General features: G+C 41.6%; 2 protein-coding genes across 2 annotated transcripts in view; both read left to right on the top strand.

Annotated features, from left to right (window-relative positions):
• The window catches only part of LOC309658667 (uncharacterized protein), a 167,611-nt gene that overhangs the window by 65,543 nt on the left and 76,576 nt on the right, over window positions 1-25,492 (top strand). The gene's annotated exons all lie outside the window — the stretch shown is intronic.
• LOC309658660 (uncharacterized protein) overlaps window positions 1,028-25,492 on the top strand; it is a 32,395-nt gene continuing 7,930 nt past the window's right edge. The window contains exon 1 of the mRNA XM_082457490.1: window positions 1,028-21,228. Coding sequence (XP_082313616.1) covers window positions 21,226-21,228 — 3 coding nt within the window. The 5' untranslated portion in view covers window positions 1,028-21,225. The remainder of the gene's footprint in view (window positions 21,229-25,492) is intronic.

Below are 25,492 nucleotides of genomic sequence, written 5' to 3'. Positions count from 1 at the left end.
TTCCTCCTGATCTACTCTGTTTTGTTTTCTTCTTCACTGGATATACTTCGGGGAAGGGGTGTCTCTCTACCCTGGTATTTATAATTTTTTTTCCTCTCGAGAGCCTCAAAACAGTGCCATCAAGGTTAGGAGTCTTCCCCATGAAAATTGGTTGCATTATAGGGTTTAAGGAACCCAGGCTTAAGTCAGGTTTGAACCAATCCCTTGGCTGTGCCACAAGGATGCCATGGGTGTGCAGCAGCAGAAGTCTTTAAGGGTCCAGTGAGCCTTCTGGTATTAGGAATGTGGGCTCAGCCTGCAACCTAGTGGCTGCCATTCCCCCTCTCCTCTTTTCTTTTCTTCTTTTTTTTTTTTTTTTTTTTTTTGTGGCTGCATTGGGTCTTCGTTGCTGTGCGTGGGCTTTCTCCAGTTGTGGTGAGAGGGGGGGCTACTCTTCCTTGCAGTGCACGGGCTTCTCATTGCAGTGGCTTCTCTTGTTGCAGAGCACGGGCTCTAGGTGCGTGGGCTTCAGTACTTGTGGCACACAGGCTCAGCAGTTGTGGCTCGCAGGCTCTAGGAAGCAGGCTCAATAGTTCTGTCACACGGGCTTAGTTGCTCCATCGCACGTGGGATCTTCCCGGACCAAGGCTCGAACCCATGTCCCCTGCGTTGTCAGGCGGATTCTTAACCACTGCACCACCAGGGAAGCCCTCCTTTTCTTCTTTTTTTTTTTTTTTTTTTTTTTTTTTTTTTTTTAAATTTTATTTATTTATTTATTTTTGGCTGCGTTGGGTTTTCGCTTCTGCGTGAGGGCTTTCTCTAGTTGCGTTAAGTGGGGGCCACTCTTCATTGCGGTGCGCGGGCCTCTCACTATCGCGGCCTCTCTTGTTGCGGAGCACAGGCTCCAGACGCGCAGGCTCAGTAGTTGTGGCTCACGGGCCCAGTTGCTCCGCGGCATGTGGGATCTTCCCGGACCGGGGCTCGAACCCGTGTCCTCTGCACTGGCAGGCAGATTCTCAACCACTGCGCCACCAGGGAAGCCCCCTCCTTTTCTTCTTAAATGACTGCTTTTTCAGGACTACCCCCTCACTCAATGAGGCTACCTCTTTCACAGGGTGTAGTCCCTTTCTCCCAACCCCATCCCCATGGCATTTTGGGGTCAACCCAGCCTCTGTCACAGTTTCTCTGTAACACACTGATAATTCCTGGCACAGACATCAACCCAGGACTACTTTAAGCAGAGCCCCAATCCCACACCCCTGCTCTGAAAGGCTTAGAAATTCTTGAAACTTTCAATTCTGGTCAGCCAACTATAGAACTGAGGCCTGGTGGGGTCAACAGTACAAGGGCAGCACAGCTCACGGCACAAGCTCCCCAGCGCCCAGCAGCCCACAGTGCTGGCAACCATCAGGTAGCAGAGCAGGTGAGCAAGAGAAGACAGACCCACAGGTGGAGGTCATGTGTGGATATGCTGCTCATGGCGACAGTTATTATTGTCACCTGCAGAGGTGTGGTTTCCTTGTTGAGGCTGATGCCAAAGTGCCCCCCCCCCAACACACACACCAAGAAGGTAGGAAAAAGCTTATGACTCAGGTCTTGGGGGAGGAGGGAGGGCTGGCCTCTCAAGCAGCTCTGAAATGGCTTCAGAAAGCAAGGCAAGGAGCCTGGCCTGGGTGTTCATTGTGGTTGGGCATGGGGCCCGGGCAAGAGTCCCTGCGCACTGGCAGGGCTTATGGTTGGAATCTCTTGCCTGCTCTAGAGGAGAGCCACCCAGGCTTCCTCTTCAGCTTGTCCAAGTAGGGGCACAAGGGGAAGAGGGTGGGGTGAGGCTTAAGGGGTGAGCAGTTAAATATTTAAAAATGTGGAGTCCTGACTGCTCACTGCAAGGACAAACCTGGGTAAGATAAATATGCATTCGCAATTGCTTGGTTTAAAAGAAACACAGAATGCTCAAGAAATTTTCAAAACTGTATTTGGGGGTGGCAGGAGGAACAGCATTGGAGGGGACCAGGATATATGGGTAGTGAGTCTTCTTAAGTTAGACTTTCCTATCTTACAGATTTATTTAAACTCTCTGTGTAAAACAGAGAAATTTATGTAGACTATATTTTACTATTTACTAATCTTTTTTTTAAGGTTTTTTTTTTTTTTAATTTGGCTGCGTTGAGTCTTCGTTGCTGCGCACAGGCTTTCTCTAGTTGCAGCGAGCGGGGGCTACTCTTCGTTGTGTTGTGCAGGCTTCTCATTGCGGCGGCTTTTCTTGTTGCGGAGCATGGGCTCTAGGTGCATGGGCTTCAGTAGTTGTGGCACGTGGGCTCAGTAGTTGTGGCTCGTGGGCTCTAGAGCACAGGCTCAGTAGTTGTGGTGCACGGGCTTAGTTGCTCCGTGGCATGTGGGATCTTCCCGGACCAGGGCTGGAACCCGTGTCCCCTGCATTGGCAGGTGGACTCTTAACCATTGCGCCATCAGGGAAGCCCCCGTGACTTTTTTAACGTATACAAGTTACACTCTGAGTGCAGCTACACTGGATGCAAAATTCCATCCTTTTTCTACAAGAAGGCCCAAGGGAACTACAGCTAAAACCTCAGAAAGGGCATCACCTCCCTATCCACTCCTCTCTCACCCCCTAACCCCCATCCCCACAAGTGCATGTGCATCCCCAGTTTCCAGGGCTCTGTAGTTTCTCTCAGCCTAAAGGCTCCTTCCAGGGTGGGTGTGAGCAGGTAGGACACCTGCAGGGAGAGGCTCCCTGGGAAGAACCAACTAGGCCTTCAAGCAGTTCCCTTCGCAGGCTCAAGGGGGCCTTAGCTTAGAGTCACTGGCCTCAGGCCCTCTACTCCCACTGGAGTTGCTAGGACCACCACTGATATTTTAAATACACAAACCAAGTGAACAATCCAGCAAATTCACTCAAACCCAGTGTTTATGTGTAAAAGAGAAAAGAAAATTATAGGAATTTTGTTGGCTCAACAAGAAAACCCACAAGTATCTGTTGAATATTACATTCCATAAAAACAAAAAAGTTGTTAATTATTATTTCCATGGCAAAAGAATTGTTTTGAAGATAATCATACTTGAACACTTCAGGAGTGCAAGTCTAAGCTCTGGAAATCGATTTGAACTCACCTAAAGTAAAAGAACACACCTCATGACTATTACTGCACACGATCTGGAAATGAAAAAAGGGAAACAATTTTTAATACATGCTGTATTATATTGGAATATTTTTATTTCTTTCTGATATTTATCTCTTTATTGTCTCTTAGATATAATTTCATACTGTGTTTGAAGTTTTATTGATTAAACAAAATGTATTAATTGAACACAGACTAACATCAAATGAATAAATCTTTTAAAGGTATTCCTTTGGATTTGAGTAAAGGTCATCTGCACAACTGTAGCTCATCATGCATTTTCCTATGAGTAGAGTGATATCTGTGCAAGTCCAATATGATTTCCTGGTTGAAACACCAAAAATAACTATGGATGTTTAGAGGGCAATTATCCAAGGAATAATTGAGGTGAGCTGCAGACAGAGGGTATCATTTTGAGTAATATCTGAATGTGGTGGCAAAGGAGGTATATTTCCTCAGAGCAGGAAATATTCTATGCCTTCTTTTTTTTTTTTAAACTTTATTCTATACATTTATTTATTTATTTATTTATTTATTTATTTATTTATGGCTGTGTTGGGTCTTCGTTGCTGTGCGCAGGCTTTCTCTAGTTGTGGCGAGCGGGAGCTACTCTTTGTTGTGGTGCGCGGGCTTCTCAGTGCAGTGGCGTCTCTTGTTGCGGAGCACAGGCTCTAGGCACGAGGGCTTCAGTAGCTGTGGCTCGTGGGCTCTAGAGCGCAGGCTCGGTAGTTGTGGCACACGAGCTTAGTTGCTCCGCGGCATGTAGGATCTTTCTGGACCAGAGCTTGAACCCATGTCCCCTGCATTGGCAGGCGGATTCTTAACCACTGCGCCATCAGGGAAGTCCCTATGCCTTCTTACAAGAGGAGCAGCTGGGAGGTTTATGCACAAAGCCCTCAAAGCTCATTTTTTCTGTTTTCAGGGATCATTTCCACGTTTACACTTTCAGCAGACGTTAGGGAAGATGAGGTAAAAGGTGACAGTTTTGGTTTCATTAAACAGCAAAATAAGTCCAAACTTGCTCCCCCCTTTTTTTTCAGTACTAATTTATGCTTTCTTAGCAGTGTTGACATGTGACTTTACAATTGTTAGTGTCTCATTTGATCTCCTGTCCCCATCATTCCTCCCACATACAAATGAAGAAAGTTAAGCATTGGGTCTTACCTCAATTCCCACAGCTGATAACAGTGGAATCTCTCAGTTTTGAAGGCATAATGTGTGCCACTCTTCTGGGCAATGTCAAAAATTGCAAACTCAGAAGGACACTATAAGGTTTGTATAATTACACACTTTTACAAATGCAGAATCAGAGTTTCCAGCAGGGATCATAAGACAACATGGTGTTCCATGTATATGACATTGTGGAAGAGGCAAAGGTATAAGAAACTAAAACAGATCAGTGATTAAGGGTAGGGAGGGTTCACTACAACCAGGCACCACTACAGTGTTCCTTTGAGGTGATGAAGTGTCCTCTATCTTAATGGTAGTATAACTATACATTTGTAATATTTCACAACTACACTCCAAATAGTATGTGTATATACGAAAAAGTAATACAAAACAACAAAGATGCTTTCACATGCTAGGAGAATGTTAAACTTTCCCAAACCTTGATTTTTACACGTGTAACACTTCTTTCCACCTTCTGTGATCCTTCATAAGAAGAAATGGAAGGACTAGAATGGAGGAAGGTCATGGGTCACAACAGGACTTTCTTGGTACCAAGTCTGACTTAGGAAAGAAACACCTTCTAGGGCTACACCTGCTCTCGTTGCCATTCACATAACTGGTGAGAAAGTGATAGGGCTCTTGGAGTCCACTTTTGTGTTGACTACAGTTTTTTGGGTCATATCTTGGCAATGCTGTGATCTGACACAAAGGTGCATGTCACAGACCTCCCCAATGGGATACAGCTGCGTGTGTCCTAATCTAATCCTTGTGCATCAACATCACGTGTTCCCAGAGAAGGTCTTGAGACCATTTCCAGCTTATAAATTTCCCATCTCTAGTGTACTCTGTGACCGCTTGTTAGGAAACATGTTTAAATCAAACACTATCCCACTCTGGAAATTTTCTGTTGTGACCTCAGGTGACTGTGAGGTGAAGCAGTGATGGAACCCAGAACCCATGTCATGAGTGCGAGGCTCAGGCCCCTCAGACACAGTATTACCCACTGTCTCATAAAGATCAGCTGTGTACCAACAAGCACAGTTTCACAATACTTTCAAAACCACCAATAATGTCGAAAAGAGACACCCTGTCTTGTCCTAGCTATAGAGTCCCTCTGACAGACCCCACTGTTACCAAATCATCCTCCCTTTGTTCTAAAACCCTGCACGCTATGATTTCGGTGGCACATGTGCCGACTACCGGGGGAGGCCCTCACCTCGGCATCCGCTTCCAGAGTTTGGCTCCCCTACCGAGGCTGGTGATAACTCTTTCCTGGTGCAGGAAAATCTCTGCAGATCTCCTGCCCTGTGGCCTGTGGGAAATGGTGATCTCAGCCAGACCCTCCGCCGCTGGGGCCCCTTTGCTTCCCAAAACTCTAGAATGCAACGCGACACCGTCTCCAAATAAGACGCGCGAAACGCCCGGGATGCCTGAAGTGCGCAGGCTCAGGAGGTGGTGCCTCCTCCTTAATCGGAGGACAAGCTCCAGGTTTCTCGAGAGGCAGAAATGGGCCGAGCCATGTCCCCACCTGCTCTTGCAACAGCTTTCAGTGCTTTCCAGTGTCCCAGAAAGTGATCTCTCTGTGGCTGGGAAACCTGGGGTCCGAGGTCTGGAGGCCGCCTCTCTCCCCATCAGTGGAAGTTCAAGTAGGGGACAGCGATCAAGGGCTCGGTGGGGACGGCCTGTGAGACGGACCGGAGCGACCTCAGTGCGCAGGTGAGACCTGGGGGGTGATGGATACCGTACGAAGGAGACCTCCCAGAGGACATGGAGGCCGAGTGAGGACACAGAAACCTTTGTCGCCCTCACTGAGCTTCCAATGGGAAAGCAAAGTGAGGAAGGGTCACATCGTGAGGGGTGCTTTTCTGAAAGTGATTATAGCAGCGTGAGTGGTTGGAACAGGGTAACTCCTGGCATTGCAGACCCTGACCCTCACCTCTTCAGGCTCCTGAGAAGTTCTTCTTATATAAAATGGCGTAGGACTTCCCTGGTGGCGCAGTGGTTAAGAATCCACCTGCCAACGCAGGGGACACGGGTTCAAGCCCTGGTCTGGGACATGCCACAGAGCAAGTAAGCCCCTGCGCCACAACTACTGATCCCATGCGCCTAGAGCCCATGATCCGCAACAAGAGAAGCCACTGCAGTGAGAAGCCCGCGCACTACAACGAAGAGTAGCCCCCGCTCGCCACAACTAGAGAAAGACTGCGCGCAGCAGCAAAGACCCAGCACAGCCAAAAACTAATTAATTAATTTTTTTTTAAATGGCTTAATATATTGGTCCGGCCCAGGACATGTGATGTCCCTTCGCCATTAGGAGGGCCAGATGGACCCTCCTTGGAGAATTGGTTTTGGGGCCTTGTGACTCTCATCTGTCACACGGGGTAGGACTCAAAACAGTTCACTCTGTTAATATCAAGTGGATGTGGGCCTGTGATGAGGTTTGTGTAAAGCCGTGGTGTTTGTGTTTATGTGTGTGTGTGTCATTTCTGGCAGTGACTCTGCCATCCATAGTCTCCCATTTTGTGTTATTTTTGTAGAGGTGTGCTTTTTGTACTATAAGGTGTCAGGAAGGGTGAAATTCCTTCCCCATTAGGAGCTCTAACACCTTCTTCGGGGATTAGGTTGGGAGCCAGGAGACACCCTTCTACCACATGGGATAGGAGTAAGAACAATTCACTCTGTGAAGATCTGGGCCTATGATGAAATTTCTGTAAAACCTCTGTGTGAGTGTGTGTGTCTGTTTGTCTCTCTGTGAGCCCTGATATTCAATTAGTATCAAGCTCCTTTGGTGTGACAGGCTTTCTAGTAGGCGCTGTGGTGAACAAAGCCAAAGAAATATCCCTGTGTGCTTAAAAGCTGACATTCTAGTAGAGAAGAAAGAAGATATCTAAGTAAAATTATAACATATCTGATTGTGATTAGTCCTAAACAGAGAAAGAAAACTGGGGAGGAGTGCAGAGGTCTTGGGATCCATGTGTCTATGGGAGCATCTGTGTGTCTGAGCCATTAACTCTGAGGTTTATGTGTCTGTATCTGCGTGTGTCCTTCTATATGTGCCATGACAACATCTGTGTGATTTTGTGTGTCTGCCTGAGGAGTTGCATGTATATATCCTGGAATGCTTTTATTTCACGTGTCTGCCTAATTTCCCTGGTAGCACCTCCTTTACAATGTTAAATAGAACTGGTTAGAGCAGATATCTTTGTCTTGTTTCTGATCTTAGAGAGAAAGCCTTCAGACTCCATCAAGTATATTGTTAGCTCTTGGCTTTTTACTGATGCCTTATTTCAGGTTGAGGAAATTCCCTTCTAGTTGCTGTTTATTGAGAGTTTTCCTTGTCAAGGGGTGTTGCACTTTGTCAATAGTTTTTTTGTATCTATTGAGATGATCTTTTAGACTTTGATGTTTATTCTACTAATGGTTCATTATGCTGAATCATTTTCAGATGTAAAACCAACATGTTGTCCTGAGTTAAATCCCACTTGGTCATGGTGTATATAGGTCATTTTGTGTATTGCTGAATTCAGTTTGCTGGTGTTTTGTTGAGGCTTTTTTGCTTGTATATAAAAATAGGTTTTCATGTACTCTATTACATAGTATATAGTATCAAATTGACTAATATTGCATAGAGTGTGTGTCTGCATATATATATAGAGAGAATATACTATATATATAAAGTGTATGTTGGAACTTCCCTGGTGGCGCAGTGGTTAAGAATCCACCTGCCAATGCAGGGGAGACGGGTTCAAGCCCTGGTCTGGGAAGATCCCACATGCCGCAGAGCAACTAAGCCTGTGCACCACAACTACTGAGCCTGCGCTCTAGAGCCCGCGAGCCACAACTACTGAAGCCCGCGTGCCTAGAGCTCGTGCTCTGCAGCAAGAGAAGCCACTGCAATGAGAAGCCCACGCACCGCAACAAAGAGTAACGCCTGCTCTCCGCAACTAGAGAAAGCCCGCGCTCAGCAATGAAGACCCAACACAGCCAAAATTAAATAAATAAAAATTAAAAAATTTTTTAAAAAGCTAAAAAAAGTAAAGCGTATGTAGTATATTACCTGTACATAGCATAGGTAGTATGTAGTATAGCATTATATGTAATTAGCTTATACTATATGTAAGTAGATTATATTATATATAATTAGCATATATATAATTACTTTATAGTGTATAGTATTGTACTTTTACAGAATAGTACAGTTGACCCTCACAAAACATGAGTTTGAACTGCGAGGGTCCACTTACATGCGGATTTTTTCAACATATAAACAGTCGGTCCTCTCTAGTCCCGTGTTTAGCATTGGAGCATTCAGCCAAACTCAGACTGAAATTTCCATTGGACATTGCATGAATCTGTGGATGCAGAACCTAGGGATATAGAGGGCCTACTATGGGACTTGAGCAACGGTGGATTGTGGTATAGTCAGTGTCTCCTGGAACCAATCCCCCCTGGTTACCTAGGGATGACTGTATTACAGTCTTATCAGTCTGTAGTATAGTATAATTTCCATGTCTGTTCACAAAATCAATCAAATAAGTCACTCACATCCTCCCGTGGGAACACAGGGCACCTCACCCTCTTGACACTGCAGTCTGCCTCCCTCACCCAGGTTGTTCTCTGGGTTCCTGAGTGCAACTGAGGTGTCAGTATGTGTTTCAGAAATTTGAACTAATTTACCAGCCTGAGGATTGCTATGAAGCACTGAAGTTTGATTTTTAGTAAGTGCAGAGATACGTGACCTTTGTGTTTGTGTGATTCTGAGGCAAGATCATCCCAGAGTGCTTTATCCCGAAGAGATGCCCTTGGATAAGGAGTTGTTGTTGATGACAAATTGAAATTATAATGGAGTAATCACAATTCAGGCATACAAAAACAGAGTCAGACGGCCATTGAGGATTTAATCTCAGACGTCTCTTTACCACTGAGAACTTGAACTTTCTTTGAACTGAACCAGACCCAGGGACCACCAGCCATATTCAGAACAACACCTGCCAGCTACAACCTTATTGTCTCAAGGTCTCCCCTGGTAACTGTGCAACCATTTCACATCCCAAACCAATCCTTGCATAACAAGCACCTTCACTTTCTGTCAGCTCCAATTATAATTCTTGACAAACAATTTATGTAACTGACCGTGGCCTTGCAGCTTTTTGCCTTTATAAACCGCCCCTATTCTGTAGTCTAGCAGAACACAATTCAAGCACTTCTTGAATCCGTGTCTCCCGGGCTGCAGTCCTAACAAACCCCAAAAAAACAGTTTTTAATTTCAATCAGATCTCCACTTCAAAATTTTGGTTAACATTGTTCTTGGTACCAAGTACCTACACCGTGATAATGGCCTAAAAGTCTGTAAAAATGTGCAGATTAGGTCAACTGTTGCCCAGGGCATCCTCTAGCATGATTGCCTGGAGATTAACTAATCCTGCTGCCCATTGGGTGCCGTTGCAGACTAGGAGTGGCCTGGCTAGGGATAGTAGCAGCAGCTCTCCAGTGTTCTTGCTCACGTGTGCTGGTAGCACACCACCATTGATAGGAAAACAGGTACAGGATTTATTTTATTTATCTATTTATTTAGGATTTTATTTATCTATCTATCTATCCACTTATTTATTTATTTCTTGCTTGCTTGCTTGCCGAGCTGCTTGGCTTGAGGGATCTTAGTTCCCTGACCAGGGATTGAACCCGGGCCCTTGACAGTGAAAGCACAGAGTCCTAACCACTGGACCACCAGGGAATTCCCAGGATTTATTTTAAATGAACAAGAAAGCAAAGCATATTTCAAAATGTAAACCACATTACCTTTGCATTTCAAGAGGAAGAAACAAAAATATATATAATTTAAATAATTTAAAAGAAGCAATTTAAGCTTCTTTTTACATAAGTGCTGAAAAGACTTATAAGCAACAAATCACATCATTATCTACAGGAGCATGGGGAATTTAGTCGCCAATGGTAGAAGACATGCCAGGAGTGAGTCTTCAGGCACACCTCTATGTCTCAGGCTGAGGTTTTGAAAGTTGATATACAAAATAAACAACTGATGCTAAACGAAAAAAAGTACCCATATTTTATTTTTGATAGTTTATAATCAAATGACTAATTTATTATTTTATTTTTATTTTTGGTAGTCATGAATTACCTGCTTAATTAAACATTTAAAAACTAAGTGTAGGGACTTCCCTGGTGGCACAGTGGTTAAGAATCCGCCTGCCAATGCAGGGGACACAGATTTGATCCCTGGTCCGGGAAGACCCCACATGCCTCGGAGCAACTAAGCCCACGCGCCGCAACTACTGAAGCCCGCGCACCATGACTACTGAAGCCCGTGCACCTAGAGCCCATGCTCCGCAACAAGAGAAGCCACCACAATGAGAAACCCACGCACCACAATGAAGAGTAGCCCCCGCTCGCCGCAACTAGAGAGAAAGCCCGTGTGCAGCAACGAAGACCAAATGCAGCCAAAAGATAAATAAATTTAAAATTTAAAATTAAAAAAATAATAAAAATTACGTGTAAAAAGTCATACATAATAAACATTTCAAAGTGTGGAGAAATTTAACCATTCTTTAGCACGCTCAGTCCTACTCAGTAGAGGTAACCATGATGGAAACATATATATATATATATATATATATATATATATATATATATATATATATATATAACTGCAAATTGGAAATTTTCTTTTCCCTGACCAGTGATGGAATGCAGGACCTTGGCAGTGAAAGCGTGGAGTCCTAAACACTGGACCACCAGGAATTCCCAGCAAATTGGAAATTTTTAACTTAGCTACATCATTCTGCAGCACATATAGATCAGTGCTTATAGATTTACCCCATGCTTTTATTTTACTTTTTCAGATTCTTTTCCATTCTGGCTTATTACAAGATATTGAACATAGTTCCCTGTGCTATACAGTGGGACCTTCTTGTTTATCAATTTTACATATAGTAGTTTATATCTGCTAATCCCAAACTCCTAATTTATCCCTTCCCCCCTTCCCCTTTGGTAACCATAGGTTTGTTTTCTATGACAAATGACTAATTTATTTTCTTAATTTTTTAACTTTATTTATTTATTTTGCAGATTAAAATATATATGTATATTTTTAATTTATTTATTTTGTCTGTGCGGGGTCTTAGTTGCAGCACAAGGACTCTGTTGCAGCATGCGGACTTAGTTGTGACATGTGGACTTAGTTGCAGCATGCAGACTTAGTTGCGGCATGCAGACTTAGTTGCGGCATGCGGACTTAGTTGCGGCATGCATGCAGGATATAGTTCCCCGACCAGGGATCAAACCCCAGCCCCCTGCACTGGGAGCGCGGAGTCTTACCCATTGGCCCACCAGGGAAGTCCTGACTAATTTATTTTTAATGAGAAGCTGCATCTCTATGTGTTAATCCTCTAAACAATATTATTTTCAAGTGTGCAATACAATTTTACAAACCATACAAAATGTTCTCAAATTTGTTTTTCTGTAAAATGACAAGTGCCATCACAGCCTGTAGTTCCATTGTATATCAATCTGGAGATCATTTTCTAATATGGGCAGCATATTAAATGCATATGGTGGTATGATAATATGAGGAGCTCCACTGACCCACACCCCAGTGAAACTGGTGAAAATTATTTTTAAACCAATCATTTAAAGCCTCTGGAAATTGTCCTAAAAGCAAACAGCAAAGGAAGACATCCATTCAATTAAATCACTGGAAATTCTGTGAGAATATTTGAACCATGACCCCTCCCTTGCTACCCTATCTCAGCTCAGTGAGTGAACACTACTCCATTTTATAGTATGGCACCCAGACCCAGAATACAAGGTTCTCTCTCCCCGTCTAGTCTGAGGGCTTTGTTTTAGGAAGAGCAGGTGCATCTGTAAATAGGACACGTGTAAAAGCTGGAGAGATTATATAAATATCTGGCAAGTAGACTTTTTTTTTTTAATATAAATTTATTTATTTATTTTGGCTGTGTTGGGTCTTTGTTTCTGTGCGAGGGCTTTCTCCAGTTGCGGCGAGTGGGGGCCACTCTTCATCGCGGTGTGCGGGCCTCTCACTGTCGCGGCCTCTCCCGTTGGGGAGCACAGGCTCAGTAGTTGTGGCTCACGGGCTTAGTTGCTCTGCGGCATGTGGAATCTTCCCAGACCAGGGCTCGAAGCCATGTCCCCTGCATTGGCAGGCAGATTCTTAACCACTGCACCACCAGGGAAGGCCCTGGCAAGTAGACTTTAAAACAAAAAAAAATATTGCTATAAATCTTGGGGGACATTATATCATGATAAAAGGGTCAAAGCTTATGGCTTGAATCTAAAACAATACAAAGAAATAAATTTATAGCCATCAATGCCTATACTAACAAAGAAGAAAGAAATCAATAACCTAACCTTTCATGTTAACACACTTGAAAAATGAGGTATCAAACCCAAAGCAAGGAGAAAACGAAATAATAAAAATTAGAGCAGAAATTAATGAAACAAGGAATAGAAAAACCATAAAGAAAATCAATGAAACCAGAAGTGGGTTCTATGGAAAAATTAACAAAATTGACAAATCTTTACATAGATTGATTTAGAGAAAAAGAAGATTCATATTCATAGAGTCAGGAAGAAAGAGGGATATTACTACTGACATTACAGAAGTAAAAAGTATTATAAAAGCATTCAATGAACAATTCAATTCAATTGAACAAAGTAGATAACTCGGATGAAATGGACAAATTCCTCAAAAGACACAAACTACTGAAACTAAATCAAGAATAAGTGGAAAATGTTAAAGAACTATAACAAGTGAAGGGGTTGAATTAGTAAACAAAAAACTACCCACAATGTAAGCTTGAGCCCAGAGTAATTCCCTTGTGGTCCAGCAGTTAGGACTCGCTTTCACTGCCAGGACCAGGGTTCGATCCCTGGTGGGAGAAGTAAGATCCTGCAAACCGTGTGGTGCGGCCAAAAAAAAAAAAAAGCCTGAGCCCAGATGGCTTCAACACAGAATTCTCCAGAACATTCAAAGAAAATTTAATATCAATTATTGACAAACTTTTCTTAAAATAGGGCACTTCACACTCATTTTATGAGGCCCATACAACAAATACTATTCTATTTTAGTATTTAAATACTGCAGTTTATAAAAGAATTATATACCATGACCAGTGAGATTTATCTCAGGGATGAAATGTTGGGTTAATCTCAAAACCCATTAATGTAATAAAGGATATCAATAGAGTAAAAAGTATCAGTAGCAAGATCATCTCAATAGCCTCAGGGAAATAACTAACAAAATCCAATATGCTTTCATGATAAAAGCACTCAGATTACCAGGATTAGAAGGAAATTTCTAATCTCTTCCTAACCTCATAATGAGCATCTATGGAAACCCATAGCTAATATTATCTTTAATGATGAAAGACTGGATGCTTTCCCCTGAAGATAAGGAACAAGACAAGGATGTCTGCTCTTGCCCCTTCTATTCAACAATGTACTGGAGATTTTAGCTAGAACTATTATGCAAGAAAAGGAAATAAAATGCTTGAAGACTGGTTAGGAAAATGTAAAACTATCTCTACTTTCAGATGAGGTATCTTGTTTTTAGAAAACTCTAAGGAATCCACTAAAAAAAAACTGTATAAATTTACAGTTGAGCTCAGCAAAGTGGTAAGATAGAAGATCAAAATAGAAAAATCAATTGTATTTCTATATACTTGCAATTAACAATATGATAAGGAAATTAAGAAATGCAAGAAGAAAAATTAATAATCAAAGGAATAAAATAAAATACTTTAGAATGAATACTTAAATAATACTTAAGAATGAATTTAGTAAAAGATTTACAAAATTAATACTCAGAAAACTACAAAATATGGTCGGAATAAAATAATGTACAAGTAAATGGGAAAACATCCCAATTCATGGATCAAAAGGCTTAACATTGTTAAAATGGCACTATTCCCCAAATGATCCAAAGACTCAGCACAATACCTATCACTATCTCAGCTCATTCCTTTATACAAACTGGCAAGCTGTTTCATAAAATTGTATGGAATTGCAAGGAAGCCAGAATAGCCAATGCAATCTTGAAAAAGAAAAACAAAGTGGTAGGACAAACATTTCTCAATTTCAAAACTTTGTAATATGCAATGGTAATCAAGATACTGTGGTACTGACACCAGGATAAACATACAGATCTATGGAATAGATGACATTTTAGAAATAAACCCCTACATCTGTGGTCTGTTGACCACAGACCCCTACATCTGTGGTCAACTGATTTTTGAAAAAGGATCCAAGAATAGGGATAGAATAATCTTTTCATAAAATGGTGCTGAGCCAACTGGATAGCCTTATGCAAAAGAAAGAGGCTTTATCCTTCTATCTCGCCACATACAACAATTTACCAAAAAAGATAAAGACCTAAACATAGGAGTAAATCTATCACAGTTAGTTAAACATAGGAAAAAGTTCTTGATCTTAGATTTGACAACAAATTGTTAGATATGACACCAAGAACAAAAAGGGGAAAAAGGTAATTTGGACTTCCACAGATTAATTACTTTCGTGCTTCAAAGGGTACCACCAAGGAAGTGAAAACACCCTTTGGAACCCTTGCACAGTATTGCTGGGAATATAAAATTGTGCTGATGGAATGAAAAACAATATGATAGTTCCTCAAAAAATTACAAACTTAGTTGCCATCTCTGGGTAAATACCTAAAAGAATTGAAAGCAGGGACTCAAATAGGTATCTGTACACTTGTGTTCATTATTAGCATTATTCACAATAGCCAGAAGGCGGAAGTAACCCCAAGTGTCCGTCAATAGATGAACGGATGAAAAAAGTAGGTACGTACATACAACAGAGTATTATTCAGCTATAGAAGAAAGCAAATTTGACACATGCTACAACATGAATGAACCTTAAGGACATATTTGAAGTGAAATCAGCCTGTCAAAAAAGGTCAAACAATGTATGATTCCACTTGTGTGAGGTATCTAGAGTAGTCAAATGCATAAAGATGAAAAGTGGAATGGTTGTGGCCAGGGACTGGGGTAGTGGGAGAAAGAGGAGGTTTTTGTCTAATGGGTTAGAGTTTCAGTTTTGCAAGATGAAAATAGTTCTGGAAATTGGCTACACAATGTCAATGTACTTCACACTACTGAACTGTACACTTTAAAATGGTAAAAAAAAAAAAAAAAAGTGAATTTTATAATATGTGTATATTACCACAATTAAATGTAAAGTTTTTAAGGCAAGAGAGTGAAAGCACAACCCACAGTATGGAAGAAAACTTTGCATATCATATATCTGATAGGGGACTTATATAGAAAAATATAAAGAACTATTATTACTTAATAATAAAATTCAAATAACTCAGTTTAAAAATGGCAAAGGATCTGCATACATATTTGTCCAAAAAAGATATACAAATGACCAGGAGCTGTGAAAAAATGCTGCATATCATTAGCCATCAAGGAATTGCAAATCAAAACACTAATGAGGGACTTCCCTGGCGGTCCAGCAGTTAAGACTCTGCACTTCCACTATAGGGAGCATGTTTAATCCCTGGATGGGGAACTAAGATCCCGCATGCTGCGTGGTATGGCCAAAAAAAAAAGTAAAAAAAAAAAAAGACACTAATGAAATATCACTTCATAGCCACTAGGATGGCTAGAATCAAAAAGCTGGAATCATAACAAATGTTGTTGAGGATATATGGAGAAACTGGAACCCTCATAACTGGGTGGTGCAAATAAAAAATGGTGCAGTCACTTTGGAAAACAGTCTGGCAGTTTCTCAAATATTAAACCTAGAATTACCATATAATCCATCAATTTCTCTCTACCTATATGCCCAAGTGAAATAACAACACATGTTCAAACAAAAACTTGTACATGAAATTTTTTTTAACATCTTTATTGGAGTATAATTGCTTTACAATGTTGTGTTACTTTCTGCTGTATAACAAAGTGAATCAGCTATACGTATACATATATCCCCATATCCCCTCCCTCTTGCGTCTCCCATGAATTTTATTTATTTTTATTTTTTTAATAAATTTATTTATTTATTTATTTTTGGCTGTGTTGGGTCTTCATTGTTGTGCACGGGCTTTCTCTAGTTGTGGCGAGCAGGAGGCTACTCTTCTTTGCGGTGCACAGGCTTCTCATTGCAGTGGCTTCTCTTGTTGCATAGCATGGGCTGTAGGCACACGGGCTTCAGTAGTTGTGGCTCGTGGGCTCTAGAGTGCAGGCTCAGTAGTTGTGGCGCACAGGCTTAGTTGCTCTGTGGCATGTGGGATCTTCCTGGACCAGGGCTGGAACCCATGTCCCCTGCATTGGCAGACGGATTCTTAACCACTGCACCACCAGGGAAGTCCCTGTACATGAATTGTATAGCAGCATTATTCATAGTAGCCAAAGATAGAAAAATTCCAAATGTACATTAATGGATGAATAGATAAATGCAAGGGGTTTTATTCATCCAGTGGCATATTATTTGGCCGTAAACACAAATGAAGTGTTGATACATGCTACGACATGGGAGTACCTTGAAAAAATCATGCTAAGTGAGTGAAGTCAATCGCAAAGACCATATATTATATAATTCCATTCATTTGAAAGCCTTGAGTAGGGAAATCTATATAGATACAAAGATTAGTGGTTGTCTAGGCATGGGAACTGGAGGAAGAAATTGGCAACATTGGGAGTGATAGCTAAAGAGCAGAGGAGTTTTTTTTTTTAATCTTTTTATTATCTTGTTTTTAATAACAAGGTGTTGGAGCTACAAGATTATATTTTGTCAACATAGGAATATTTTGTGCATCATTGAGAGTAAAGCATTCAGCTCTCTGTGTAAAGTCTGTGGGTACCACAGATGTTAGCAGGTGAATTTTTAATGGTTTTTTTGTTTTGTTTTGTTTGTTTGTTTGTTTGCTGAACAACTCCACAAAAAAAAAATGAGTGCCTCATTAACATTTATTGTTTCTGCAAGGTCAAAAGGAGAACAGTCAACTCTAATTATAGCTATTGTGGACTAGAAGTAATGTGTTACCAAGGAACTAGTGTTCTCAATTATATTTTCATAGTTTTATTGGAAATTTTAAAAATACACATATCTCCAAAAGTATCAGATTTATAAAAATTTGAATGCAACCTTTAAAGAAAGATTCATTCATTTTAAAGAAAAGGTTTCATTCATTTTAAAGAAAAATAAGAATACTTTTGTTTGTCATCAAAATGATTTTACTGTGATTATTGTTCATGTTATTATTGAATTAGATTAAAATATTTTGTAGTAGGTTTCAGGGAACTCATTCTTTCTCATGAGAGTTTTTTGTGTGTCAGGAACTGGAAATCCACTTTTTAAATGTTTGGGAAATATGTGGTTTAGTGTAGTTACGTATAGGGGTCTCTTAGAGAATTCCTTAGAGATCCAAGAAGATAAACAACCAATGATTATAAGGACAAGAACTAAAAGATCTCTAGAGATGAGTTAATCCTATACTCTTCTTTACTCTTTCCTCTCCTTTTCCTCATTCCCATCAATTCCTTTTTCCTTTTCTTTCATATTCTCTTATCTCTTTTCTTGTCTTCCTCCTGCCTCCTTCTTCATAGAGGTTTGGGGTTTTTTATTTATTTATTTATTTTATTTATTTATTTTTGGCTGTGTTGGGTCTTCGTTGCTGTGCACGGGCTTTCTCTAGTTGTGGTGAGTGGGGGCTACTCTTCGTTGCGGTGCGCAGGCTTCTCATTGAGGTGGCTTCTCTTGTTGGGAAGCACAGGCTGTAGGCATGCGGGCTTCAGTAGTTGTGACTCGCGGGCTCTAGAGCACAGGCTCAGTAGTTGTGGCGCACGGGCTTAGTTGCTCCGCAGCATGTGGGATCTTCCTGGACCAGGGCTCGAACCCGTGTCCCCTGCATTGGCAGATGGATTCTTTTTTTTTTTTTAATTTTTTTTTAATTAATTAATTTATTTTTGGCTGTGTTGGATCTTCGTTTCTGTGTGAGGGCTTTCTCTAGTTGCAGCAAGCGGGGGCCACTCTTCATCGCGGTGCGCGGTCCTCTCACTATCGCGGCCTTTCCCGTTGCGGAGCACAGGCTTCAGACGCGCAGGCTCAGTAGTTGTGGCTCACGGGCTTAGTTGCTCCGCGGCATGTGGGATCTTCCCAGACCGGGGCTCGAACCCGTGTCCCCTGCATTGGCAGGCAGATTCTTAACCACTGCGCCACCAGGGAAGCCCGGCAGATGGATTCTTAACCACTGCGCCACCAGGGAAGCCCTCTCTCTCCTTCTTAACTTCTATAATTCATACAAACGCAATCTCTTAACCCCAATCTGAATTCCCATAGCTTCATTTTGCACATGATCCATAGTAGCGCCAGTCTGCATTCATTTAACACTTTTTTGCACACTTGTCACTATTGAAGGGTTTAGTATAAATCAATGAAGCAAGAATAGATTCCTTTATTCATGCATCTTATATTCCAATGAAGAGAGACAGGCAATAAACAATAAACAATGAAGAATAAATTACATACTACATAAGGAAATCGTGAGCATTATGAAAAATACTAGAGAAGACTAGGGTGAATCAGAAATGGATTTGGCAGTGAGTTGCAATTTTAAGTCACGTGATCAGGGAAATTATATCTCATTGTCAACTTTTTTTGTGTGTTCCTTGAGCCCAGTTTCCAGAGTGAAAATGTGATTGATTTAACTCAGGTTACTATAAATTTCCATTTTACACTCAGTTGAGTAGTTTATGTGGCATTTTCTAAGTAGTCATGCTCTTCTATAAATCTGTGATTATGATTTATTTACCATAAAAATACTAAACCAGAAATGTCCTAATAAAAGTATTCTTTTGGTGAGGACTCTTCTCTATCAAAGTTTATTAGTCTATTTACCAAGAGCTCAGTTTTCAGTATATTTACAAGGAGATTACACTTGGTCACCTGCATTCTTTTTTCCCCAGAGACCCTTCCTGTATATAAATCACTGGATAGATAGCTGCTTAATTTGTTCCCACTAGGGAATAGAAGAGAGCAGAGGAGTTCCTTTTTAAGGTGAGGAAAATGTTCAGAAATTGGCTGTAGTGGTGATTATTGCATCTACCTGTGAATATACTGATGCTATGAACAAGGGCTTATGTGCCCGCAGCACAGAAAGCTCTGACAGTGGGTGTTTGCAGCAAAGTAAGGGTTTATTTGCAGGGTGCCAAGCAAGGGAGTGGGAGACAAGTCTCAGATCCACTCCAGCTTGGTCTTTGAGTTAAGGGTTTTTTTAAGGGGAAGAACAAAGAGGCTGGGATTAATCATCATCTTGTGACACTTCTGTGACATTTCTTAATGATAGTTTCAGGAGTCAGGATGTCTCTCGTTTATGATTCCCAGCCCAGGTGGTCCATGGCTTGGAGGTCTGTTAGCTTATATTGCCCTGGAGAAACAACCTCTGTTTGTACGTTAATGATGTTATCTGTAATAGCAATTTTAGTACATTAACGATGTTATCTACAACAACAATTTGACTCTAGTTGATTAGGTCAGAGGGGACGAGAAAGGGAATAAAGTTTTGGATAAAGAGATTAATCATAAACCCAGTAAGGGAACTTTGTTTTAGGGGAATTTGGTTTCACTGAAAACCAGTGAGTTATAGACATTAAAGGGTCCATTGTATAGTATGTGTGTTGTATCTCAATAAAGCGTTCAAATAAGTGGATAAATGCATTAAGAGTTTTGCAATGCAAGCAATTCAGGCTCTTAGACATCTAAGAGTTTCCAGGTTATTTAACACATCCATCACCTCAAATTGTTATCGTGTATGTGTGTGTGTGTGTGTGTGTGTGTGTGTGTGTGTGTGTGTGTTGAGAACTCTTAAGATCCACTCTCTTAGCAAATTTCATTTATACAATACAGTATAAGTATCTCAAATCATCGTATTGACATCCTCAAATTAGACCACTGTATTAGTCAATTATACCTCAAAGTAGAGCTTGGAGGGGTAAAAGAGTTTCCAGGTGCATCTCACATTTACATTACGGTTTGTTATTGTTGTTTTTGTTATTTTAGTGAAAATAGGAATTCAGTTGCCTTAAGGATCTTATGGCTTTTTACATTTCAAAATTCTCTAGGGACACAAGCTAACATTGATCTAAAATAAATTTCCTTCCAGTGTAAAATGTGAATTTAATGAAACCTGATAGTTTAATGACACATCTCACATCCTCTGCTTAGAGAAGAGTCCCTTCCCCCAGCTAGGACTGCGGGGTTCAAACTCCCCACCAGAGAGAGCCAAGCGCTCTGGGATTCTTCTCAAATGAGTGGGGGTGGGGAAGAGATGGGTAGAAGGCTTAAGGCTGTCAAATTACAAAGATTAAAATGGAGACTGACTCTTTCTTACAGATAGTGATGTCACACTGAAGTGGCTACGTTTCTAAACAAGGGTCACAGCTCCAGTTACACCAAGCCCTCTTGCTGCAGTTTGTCCTGGTCTGGGCGCCCTCTTGTCTATACTTGCTTCATCTTCAAACTGAATGAGGAATTCCCTGTGCACACCTGTGACCTCGTGTTCCGACCAAGCTGCGGGAAGACTACAGAGTCAGCCTTAGGACAGGAATAAGCTCTGTTTAAATTCAAATATTCCCGCGGAGACAGGTTACCACCAACGGCTGAAGCCGCTTCGCCTGAGCCAAGCGCCCTCCCGCCTCGCTGTCACTCAGCCACGAGGGGGCGCGGCCTTGGGAACTGTCCAATCACGGAGGTCGCTGGGGCCGGTGGGTGGGGTGACGCCCCTCAACGGAAGGGCCGTAGCTAATCGCTCTGGCTTTGCTCGTGGGTGCTCATCATCCCGTAGTGGTCTTTTTTCTCTGCCGCAGGCTCTGTTGTGCTGTGATCTACACGGGTCGTGGGAGTTGTAGGAAGGATTCAGGGAGACCCCGGAAACCTAGAAATGGTGAGTGTGCTTCCCTGGGTGTGGAGACGGTGAGGAGGGGCTGGTGGGAACCGGCCGGAAGCGGCCATGGCGGGACCCGGGCCTCCCCGCGGTCAACTTCGGAGTCCGCTGGCTCGAGTCCACCCGGGGCGCCGCTCGGACCTCAGTCCGCTCCGGCTCGCAGCGTGGGGTCGAGGCGGGGCCGGCAGCCGGGACCCCGGCCGTCCTGTCCCGTCCCTTGGTGCGCGGCGACGTCGGCCCTGACCCCGGAGCCTCTCTGCGCAGCTCTGCGCCCGCAGCCCCGCGTCTCCCCCAGGTTGTGCGGTGACCGCGGGAGGGTCGTTAGACTCGGGGTCTGGGCTTTATGCATGGGAGGAGCTGTGGTGTGTGAGGTCCCCCTTCCCTCCTTTCTCCCCAGCGCGACATGTTTTCTCTTGAGTTTTTCATATTTGGGGGGAGCGGGGTCTCAAATCCACAACCGTTTTACCAGCGTAGCTCTTCCTAGGGTTGGCGATAAATCCCTAAATTTCCAAATCCCTTTCGCATTCCCAAACGCCAGCTTCCTCTCTCTGATTCACAGCATATTCTACTGTTCGTCCGCCGTGGTGCATTTCAAATAGCCTCAATATTTTAATTGTTTATCCTTCTTAAGTAGAGCCACGGATGGGCTGTTTTTGAAAGCTTTATTTTTTTGTGTGTATTTTACATGAGAGGAAAGCCGAGAATGACCGCCTGGTACTATGTTGTATGAAATCCTTGTGCCTCTCGTCCCAGGATCTTTCCTGGGCCCAGACATCCTACGGAAAATCCTTTGGTTGGAGGTTCCGTTTTGAAACTTTCCTGGGTGATCTGTTCTGTCAGCCTTGCGCCTCCCTGCTATTGTTGACCTGAAAAGATTTATTGCTTTATTTAAGTGTCCGTTTTCAGTAGGGGTAAATACATTTTAATTTAATCAATAGGCTTGAAAGATAGCATAAAACATTTCCAAAGAGGCGAAAAAAGAGGTGAATTTCAGGGGTGAAAAGAAAGGTTCCAGTATTGCATTTCACTTAAGATACTGGTTTCACTCCCTCTTACCCTGACTGTAGTTGTTTCAGAGGGCTGTTCATTACTTTTGGATGATTTCAAATGAAATTCCAGGGTTTAGACTTGCAGACCAGAAGTGTTCAAGTATGATTAATTAATTACAAAACAAGTCTTGCCATGAAATAATAATTAACTGACATCTTGGCTGAAAGGAATATATATTTGGGATTTTCTGGTTGAACTAGTAAAGTGCGTTCCAGTTTTCTTTCCTCCTTTCCACATAAACACTGAGTCTGAGTGAATTTGCTGGATTGGTCAGTGTGTTTGTGTCATTAAAATGTAATAGTGGTGCCAAGTAACTCCAGTGTTGAGTATGGCCTGTGGTGGGTGAGCCAAACCAAGGCCCTCTCTGAGCATGCGCAGAGAGGTAGAAGTGAAGGCCAGTTGGTTCTTCCTGGGGAACCTCTCCTTGTAGGTTTCCCACCTGCTCACACCCACTACAGAAAGAGTCTTTATGCTGAGAGAAGGTACAGAGCCCTGGAAAGGTGGGGGTTCAGGTGCTCCTGGGGAGGTGGAGGAGATTCGGTGATTTCTTTCTGCAGTTGTAATAGTGGTTTCTTCAGGTGCAGATGTATGGCTAAGTGTTGCATCCATAATGTTGGCGCATTCAGTGTAATTTGCGCACAGGAAAGTCTATGGAGGTTGGTGTTCTGTCTCCTTGACAAAGGGTTTATGAATTTGGGAGTTCATTTGGGTCGGAACCTGCTGAGAAATTCCTCACTTGTGAGAATGGAAGCCTGGGGGAGGAAGGGCTCGCACGTGGCCAGGCAAGAGAAGAGTATGTGCAGCTGCCCGAGTTAATTTTGGGTCCCTACCCTTCTTCACCAGGGACTGACTCACTTCTAGGGGTTCTCTCTCAGTTGGGAGTGTCTGGACCACAACTTTAAGAATGTATTTAACTTTCTGAATGTGGATTTTCGTTTTGAACGGTAGAGAAGCAGTGTGCTTATCTCAACTGATTCAAATATTTGCTTTTCTTTCCTTTGGATTCCTTTATCTCTTGAATATTGTGGTCCTGTAATTCTTTTCCTTAGTAGTTCCCACATAACCCCTCTGCATCCACACAGTTTGCACTGTTTTATACATCTTGTATTACCACAGTACATTTATAACAATTACTGAACCAATAGTGATGCATTAAAGTCCACAGTTTTTATTATCAATGACTCTTTGTGTTATAGGATCTATGGGTTTTGGTAAATGTTTATTGACACGTATCCATCATTTCTATATCCTATAGAGTAGTTTCACTTCCCTCAAAGTCCCTTATGCTTCATCTATTCATTCATCTCTCCCTTCAACCCCCAAATCCTTCAGAACCAAAGATCTTTTTCTGGCTCATAATAATGTCTTTTCCAGAATGTCATATACTTGGAATCTTGTGTTGCCTTGTCAGATTGGCTTCTTTCACTTAGCAATGTACTTTTAAGGTTCCTTCATGTGTTTTCATGGCTTGATACCTCATTTCATTTTTTCACTGAACAATATTTCATCTTATTACAGTGGGAATGACACTGATTGTTTATCCATTCGACTCTCGAAGGACATCATGCTTAACTCTAACTCTTGCCCATTATGAATAAAACACCTAGAAACATTCATGTTTAGGCTTTTGTGTGTACTTAAGGTTTCCACTAATTTAGGTCTCTACCAAGGAATGTGATTGCTGGATCTTACTATATGTATAAGAGTATATTAAGTATTCATGGAAAATTCTTATCTTCCAATGTAGGCATACCAAATTTCATTCCCACCACCAAGGAATGATTACCAGCAGCTTCACATCTTCACTAATAGCTGGTGTTCTGAGTGTTTTGAATTTAGCCATTTAATAAGTGTGTAGTGACATATCATTGTTGGTTTTTTTGTAATTTCCCAAAGACATTTGTTGAGCATGTTTTCATATTGCTTATTTCCCATCTGTATATCTTGTTTGGTGTGTTGTCTGTTCAGATCTTTTTCCCATTTTTTTTTTTCTTTTTCCCATTTTTAATTGAGTTGTTTGTCTTCTTACTGTTGAGTTTTAAGAATTATATATATATTTTGTTTTGGGGTTTTTTAAGAATTATTTATTTGGTTGCACTGGGTCTTAGTTGCAGCTCACGGGCTCCTTAGTTGTGGCACATGGGCTTCTTAGTTGTGGCTCCAGGGCTCCTTAGTTGTGGCTCCAGAGCTCCTTAGTTGTGGTACACGGGCTCCTTAGTTGTGGCATGCGAACTCTTAGTTGTGGCATGCATTTGGTATCTAGTGCCCTGACCAGGGATTGAACTCGGGCCCTCTGCATTGGGAGCACAGAGTCTTATCCACTGCGCCACCAGGGAAGTCCCCAAGAATTCTATGTATATTCTGGATACCAGTCATTTATCAGATATGTGTGTTACAAAGACATTCTCCTAGTCTGTGACTTGTCTTTTCATTCTCTTAACACTTTCCCAGCACAGGAATTTTCCTTTTAATAAAGTGAGACTTATCATTTTTTCCCTTCTTGGTTTGTTTGTTTGTTTGTTTGTTTTTGGTGTTGTATCTAAGTATGATGTTAGCTGCAGGTGTCCTGTAGATGTTTTTCTCAAGAACAGAGAGTTCCCTTCTATTATTAGTTTGTTAACCATAAATGGATGTTGAATTGTATCAAATCTTTTTATGTTCATTTCCCCCCTCCTTTCATTTCTGATATTATTTCTGTTTTGCCTTCTCTTCTCCGTTATCTTGACTAGATGTCAATCAATTTTATTATAATTAATATTTTCTACAGACCAGCTTTTGGTTTTGAAAAGTAGAAGAGTGGTTTTTTCTTTCAAAAATTTAAATATTTCACTCTACTCTCTTCCTGCTTGCATGGTTTCTGAAAAGAAGTCTGATTTAATTCTAATCTTTTTTCTCTATAAGTAAGGTGGGTTTCCCCTCTGGCTTTTTTTCACTATATTCTCTTTCTCTTTGATTTTTCTCTAGTTAGAATATGATATACTTGGTATGCATTTTTGACATGTAGTGTTCTTTAAGCTTTTTGGATCTACAGCATGCCATTTATGATTAATTTTAGGAAAATCTCAATGATTATTACTTCACTCATTTTTTCTGTTCCTTTCTATGTATCTTTTTTTGTTTTTTTAGATATTCCCATTTTGTGTATTTTAAACCTTCTGTCATTGCTCTACAGTTCATGGATATTGTGTTCTGTCTTGTTTGTTTTGTTTTTATT

The sequence above is a fragment of the Balaenoptera physalus genome, assembly GCF_965194825.1.
Source record: "Balaenoptera physalus genome assembly, chromosome: 3".
Taxonomy (NCBI): Eukaryota; Metazoa; Chordata; class Mammalia; order Artiodactyla; family Balaenopteridae; genus Balaenoptera; species Balaenoptera physalus.
Note: the sequence above shows the minus strand (reverse complement) of the source record. Positions and strands in the feature narration are given on the sequence as shown.